This window comes from Trachurus trachurus, assembly GCF_905171665.1.
Source record: "Trachurus trachurus genome assembly, chromosome: 9".
Lineage (NCBI taxonomy): Eukaryota > Metazoa > Chordata > Actinopteri > Carangiformes > Carangidae > Trachurus > Trachurus trachurus.
The window spans coordinates 7,758,037-7,764,367 of NC_139895.1; the positions used below are offsets into that span (position 1 = coordinate 7,758,037).

Genomic DNA, 6,331 nt, shown 5'->3' on the forward strand with positions numbered 1-6,331 from the left:
GACATGTCGGCTTGCTTGAAATAAATAAACTTCTCCGTGCATGTTTAAGTAGCCATTTGACGCTGTCTGTGGAAAAAAAAATGCGGCGGAAGCAGCCTAAGCAGCGGAACTTGCATCCGCTCCCATTCATTGCTGCCGTGGCGATGCGGGGACAGACACAACTACTCCAAACAGGAGCAATGAAACTGAAAATCTTCAGATTCCTTCTTTTAGACCTAAAATGTTAGGAAAATACACCCCTGAGTTGAATTTGCCCGGAATTGTCCTTTAAGATAAACGGTTGTTTTTTTTTTACTCTGTGTGAACCGACCTCTGAACTTGGCGTGGGTTTTGAACTCGATCACCAGTCGTCCGTCCTCTCGGATGTAGATCCTGATGATCTGCAGTCTGGCTGAGAGCACGCTGTCCGTCTGGATCCCTGCAAATCAACAGATGATAGATGATTAAGATGAAATAAAAGTTGTAGATTTTCCTTTTGCATCTTGTTTTCTGTCTCATATTAAACGTATAAACACGATGCAACTGCACAAATGTAGAAATCTAACTTCATACTCGATGTGCACCGAACCTCTTCTGCTCAGTTTTCACTAGAAAACTTTAAAAATTAAGATTTTTTTTTAACCCTTCTGGGTCAAATTGACCCAATCTGTTCCCTTCCTCCATCCTCCCTTCTTTCTTTCCTTCTTTCCACAATCCTTTTTTTCCTTCCTTCCTTCCTTCCTTCCTTCCTTCCTTCCTTCCTTCCTTCCTTCCTTCCTTCGCCCTTACTTCCTTCCTCTTTTGATCCAATTAACCTGATCTGTTCCTTCCCTCCATCTTTCTTTCCTTCCTTTTTGACCCATCTTTCCCTTTGTCCTTCCTTCCTTCCTTCCCTTCGTCCTTCCTTCCTTGACCCAGGAGGACAACAGGAGAGTTACAACATAAACACTTGACTGAGACTTTAAATACATTCCTTTGCTGCACACCAACTTGGTTAAACTGAAACAGGTAAAAGTAGAGGGAGAGAGGTGCATCATGGGAGACTCTGTTTGTCTTCACCTGTCCTCCAGAGCACGGTGTCGTAGAAGAAGGAGAACTCCATCTCGGTGTGATGCTCCAGAGACGCCCAGCCCCTCGGCGCCGTCACGTAGATGTAGGACACGTAGAGAGGAACCTGCACCGTCAGGAAGGACTGAGCCGAGTCCCGCACCTGGAAGAAACCCACCGGCAGGAAGATTTAAAAGGAGCTTCATGTAAGAAATGTACGGCAAGTAATCATAAAATCACCCACTAGAGAATAAGGAATCATGTTCATTTGAAACACTGTCGACTCACAACAAAAGTAGGCTACAGTCAGAATATTCACATTTAAAAATTTTATTGGCAGCCCGCAAATCATGTTTATGTTTTGATTTTGTGTTTTGGCCGGTCGCTCCATCAGTAGTAGTCAGTAGTATTTAGGCAGCCAGGTCGCCAGTTACCACTTGATTACGTCTGACGTTCCTATAAATGACCTCACTATGACTCTTGACAAAAACAGAAACAAAACCAGGAGATGCAAAGGAGATGCATTTTAAAAGGATAGTTCAACATTTTGGCAAATTCACCTATCGCCATAATCCCTATAGAACGAATCGCCTTGTTGTTTACACATACACTACTTCCAGGTAGAAAACCAGCATGAGAACGATAGTGACGGACGATAGTTTCGCTATTTATATCGTGTTTTTCACGCCACTACCACCATTTAGACAAATCTGAAATGATTGAAGAAACTTTACTATATCTGTGTGCATGAGCAAAGCAGTTTTGTGTTGCTATGTGTGGCATTTATTCAGTTTTGGGGAATCACAGTGTCACGGTAGCTAAGCTAACGGCAGTAGCTAAGCTTACATCAGGACGTCAGCTGTTAAAACCCTCCCGTTGTCGGATACAACATGAAACTACTCCAGTTCAATCATGCTCAATCATGTTGTAACTAAGATATCCACTGGAGAAAATATTTTTTCATGGACCGTTTATTGAGTCACTGAGTTATTAAAGTTAAACAGGTAGCTAACCGTTAGCCTGGCTAATCTATGATAACCATGACTAATTACAAAAACGTGCACACATAAATAGTAATGTTTGTCCAATCATTGGTTTTATAGACTTTACAAACATCAGATTAGTCTAAACGGTGATACAGTGACGTGAAAAATGAGATAGCGAAACTCTCGTCCGTCACTATTGTTCTCATGCTGGTTTTCTACCCGGAAGTAGTTGTAAACAACAAGGCGATTCTTTCTATAGCCACTTTTTGCACAATAATCCGTTTTCTCAGTGCATATACACGGCTTTATCCGCTTAATTTCTTTCTATTACTACATCGTCGCAGCTCCGGTGGCGTAGAGACTGTGTGAGTGAGTCCCGGGGTACCATAGCCACGAAGCTGGAGCAGGAAAGAGGTTAAGTTAGCGTGTAACTATCTGGCAACCTCGAGTGAGTGGTGACGTACCTGGAAGTCGGCGGTGACGGAGCCACTGCAGACGTCGATGAGCTCCGTCATGTCGTAGTAGGCGTCGAAGGTCCAGATGCAGCTCTTCAGGTTCAGGTGCTTGTAGAGCTGGATGCTCTTGGCCTCGCGGACGTTGGGGTTGAACTGGTACGGTCGGTCGAAGCCCGGCCCCAGAGAGATGCTGTCGTAGGACACGTCGTCAAGGAAACCAGACTCTGTGGAGGAGGGAAACGGACGTCGTCAACGTTTAAATGTCAGCTGGAACGACCTCGTGCATGTCAAGGTCGCAGAAGATAATAAAAAACATCAGACAGGAAGTGAAAGTAACTGCATCAACAGATAACAGATCTCAAATACAGAGGACAAAAAATGGCAAAAGTTTAAATAAATACAGAAATAAATTAATTTTGATTCTGAAAAATGCTATTTCTATTCATTTACATGTATTTATTCGGTTAGTTGTGTATATATTAACAAATCTTGTTAATAATTTAAGATTTTTTTTATTGATTTCTACTTTTCTACATGTCTGCTTTCATTTAATTCTGCATTTCTGTATCTATGTGGTTATTAGGTTTGAACATCAGTGTAAAGTAAGTAGTATTTTTTTTAACTTCTGACACTCTGTGACTTAAACTTGTAAATTGTGAGGAAACTTTGCTGCCTCGTTGTAGAAAAAGGGTGAAAATGCAGAATGATGCACCGCTCTGTTAAATCTAACTCCTATATTTCACTTCCTGTTCCTGGGACCTTTGATATGTGTGTGTGTGTGTGTGTGTGTGTGTGTGTGTGTGTGTGTGTGTGTGTGTGTGTGTGTGTGTGTGTGTGTGTGTGTGTGTGTGACTGACCGGAGAGCCCCTGCAGGTCTTTGAGGGTGACCAGGTTGGAGCAGACGTGCTGCTGCCGGTAGATCGACTCCGACAGCAGGAAGTGCAGGTTGTGCAGCGGCATGGTGGACACCAGGGGCAGCATGCCGTCCTGGTGGGGGATCTGCACCGAGATATGGATCCTGCAGACGGACAAACAGAGCAGAGACCATGTCAAACAATCGAACAAAACAAAACAAACAGAATTTTTAAGAACTTTCTTCTTAAGTTTCCTCTTAAGAAAAAACTTAAGAATAAATGGTATTCTTGAAATCAAAGTTTGTTCTTCACTTTTTTCTTAACTTTAAGACAATCTTGAGCTGTCCTACGGTGAATAGGTAAGCCTCTAAATCACCTTTGTTAACAAATTTTTGACAAGTTTAGACTAGTGGGTCATTGTAAGGAAATATATTTTGTAACTAATTACACAAAGAGCCTGTTAACTGTTAGTTAGCATGCCACTTTGGCCCACCCTCTTGTCTTATTTTCCGCCGTTATTCGCATATTATTAATTTTCCAGAGTAGTAATTTTTTTCATACATTAATTTCATCCACCATAACCTCAAGCTCCTGCCTTGAAAAGTTTCTTCATCTCTTTTTGTCCTTATCCATGGTTAGTGGGTGACTGACAGTTAAGATGCAAACTTTATACGTATATATGCTTGTTTGTTGGTGCGTGCAACGCAATGCAGTGACGTATTTTAAGAAGTTCTTAAGTAGGAAAAATAAGAAATTCGTAAGAAATGACTGTTCTTAAGACTGCTCTTAAGATAATATTGAGGAATTGCACTTAAGAACTTTCTTATGAACTTCTTCATTTTCTTCTTAAGACATTTCTTAAGATCTTTCTTAAGAACATATTGGTGAATCTGGCCCCAGGGGATGGTGGAGCTCTGACCTGTTGGGATGCTCCTTGTGCTTCACGTCCAGGTATTTGAGCGTGGCGATGAAGGACTGGGCCTGGAAGCCTCTGGCGGTTCCCGTGGTGACGGGCGTGTGGCAGATGGAGCCGTCGGTGCCGATGGTGGCGATGTTGCTCCGCAGCGGCGTTCCCAGGTGACCGGACTTGTCCCGCGCCTGAGCCACGCAGCGCACATGGAAACGACGGCTGAAGTAGATACTGTCCAGGACCTGGAGGAGGAGGAGGAGGAGGAGGAGGAGGAGGAGGAGGGAGAAGGAGGAGGGAGGAGGAGGAGGAGGAGGAGGTGGAGGAGGAGGAGGAGGAGGAGGAGGGAGAAGGAGGAGGGAGGAGGAGGAGGAGGAGGAGGAGGAGGAGGAGGAGGAGGAGGAGGGAGGAGGAGGAGGAGGAGGAGGGAGGAGGAGGGAGAAGAGGAGGAGGAGACGGGAGGAGGAGGAGGAGGAAGAGGAGGAGGAGGGAGAAGAGGAGGGAGGAGAAGGAGGAGGGAGAGGAAGGAGGAAGAAGATGAGGAGGAGGGAGGAAGAGGAGGAGGAGGAAGATGAGGAGGAGGGAGGAAGAAGAGGAGGAGGAGGAGGAGAAGGAGGAGGAGGGAGGAAGGAGGAGGAGGGAGAAGAGGAAGGAAGGGGGGAGGAGAAGGAGGAGGGAGGAGGAGGAGGGAGATGAGGAGGAGGAGGAGGGAGGAAGAGGAGGGGGAGGAGGAAGAGGGAGGAAGAGGAGGAGGGGGAGGGGGAGGGAGAGGAAGAAGGAGGAGGAGGAAGGAGGACGAGGAGGGAGGAGGAAGAGGGAGGAAGAGGAGGAGGAGGGGGAAGAAGAGGAGGAGGAGGTGGAAGAAGAGGAGGGGGAGAGATGAGGAAGAGGGAGAAGGAGGAGGGGGAGGAAGAGGAGGAGGAGGAGAAAGACAGAGAAGAGGAGGAGGAGGTGGAGAAGGAGGGAGAAGAAAGAGGAGGAGGAGGAGAAGGAGGTGGAAGAAGAGGAGGGGGAGGAGGAGGAGGAGGACGAAGAGGAGGGGGAGGTGGAGAAGAAGGAAGAAGAGGAGGTGGAAGAGGAGGAGGAGGGGGAGGAAGAGGAGAAAGACCGAGAAGAGGAGGAGGAGGTGGAGAAGAAGGAAGAAGAGGAGGTGGAAGAGGAGGAGGAGGGAGAAGAAGGAGGAGGAGGAGGAGGAGGAGGAGGAGGAGGAGGAGGGAGAGGAGGAGGAAGAAGGAGGAGGGAGGAGGAGGAGGAGGAGGAGGAGGGAGGAGGAAGAGGAGGAGGAAGAGGAGGAGGAGGAGGAGGAAGAAGGAGGAGGAGGAGGGAGGAGGAGGAGGAGGAGGAGGAGGAAGAGGAGGAGGCGGAGGAGGGGGAAGGAGGAAGATGAGGAGAAAGAGGAGGAGGAGTGGGAAGAAGAGGAAAAGAGGAGGTGAAAGAAGAGGAGGAGGACGAAGAGGAAGACGGGGAAAAAGAGGAGAAGGAGGAGGAGGGAGAAAGAGGAGGCAGCAGGGGAGGAGGAGGGGGAAGAGGAAGATGAGGAGGAGGAGGAGGGGGAGGGGGAGGAGTAGGAAGAAGAGGACATGGAAAAGAGGAGGGGGAGAGATGAGGAAGAGGAGAAGGAGGAGGAAGAGGAAGGAAAAGGAGGTAGAAGAGGAGGCGACACCGTTCAGTCCAACCAATCACGTACCAGCCCCCTCTAACCCTCTGACCTCTAACCCGCCTCCTCTCCTCACCCGGTGGTTGACGCTGGTGAACGGCGTCGTGTCCGTCACCGTCTCGAAGGGCGATCGGGCGCCGTTGGTGTCGGTCGGCGCGGCGACCTCCCAGGAGAAGTGCAGCTGCGTCTGGTTGATGCCGGCCTCCTCGCACAGCGGCCGCATGGCGGGAAACCGGGGGTGGTGGGGGTCGCACGGCGTCACGCAGACCAGCGGGTAACCGGGCGACGGCGTCTTCTTACTGCCCTCCTTGGTCACTTCCTGCACGTGGTCGTAGTCGGCGAGCGAGACCACCTGAGGAGGAGGAGGAGGAGGAAGAGGAGGAGGAGGAGGAGGAGGAGGGTTCAGTGTTTTAATATTTAATATCACATGAAATAAACATGTTTTA

General features: G+C 48.1%; 1 protein-coding gene across 1 annotated transcript in view; it reads right to left on the reverse strand.

Moving 5' to 3' along the window:
• fras1 (Fraser extracellular matrix complex subunit 1) overlaps positions 1-6,331 on the reverse strand; it is a gene marked incomplete at its 5' end in the record, with an annotated part of 337,050 nt that overhangs the window by 6,911 nt on the left and 323,808 nt on the right. The window contains 6 exons of the mRNA XM_083979904.1: positions 311-418; positions 1,039-1,189; positions 2,477-2,691; positions 3,325-3,485; positions 4,241-4,473; positions 5,962-6,237. Coding sequence (XP_083836030.1) covers positions 311-418; positions 1,039-1,189; positions 2,477-2,691; positions 3,325-3,485; positions 4,241-4,473; positions 5,962-6,237 — 1,144 coding nt within the window. The remainder of the gene's footprint in view (positions 1-310; positions 419-1,038; positions 1,190-2,476; positions 2,692-3,324; positions 3,486-4,240; positions 4,474-5,961; positions 6,238-6,331) is intronic.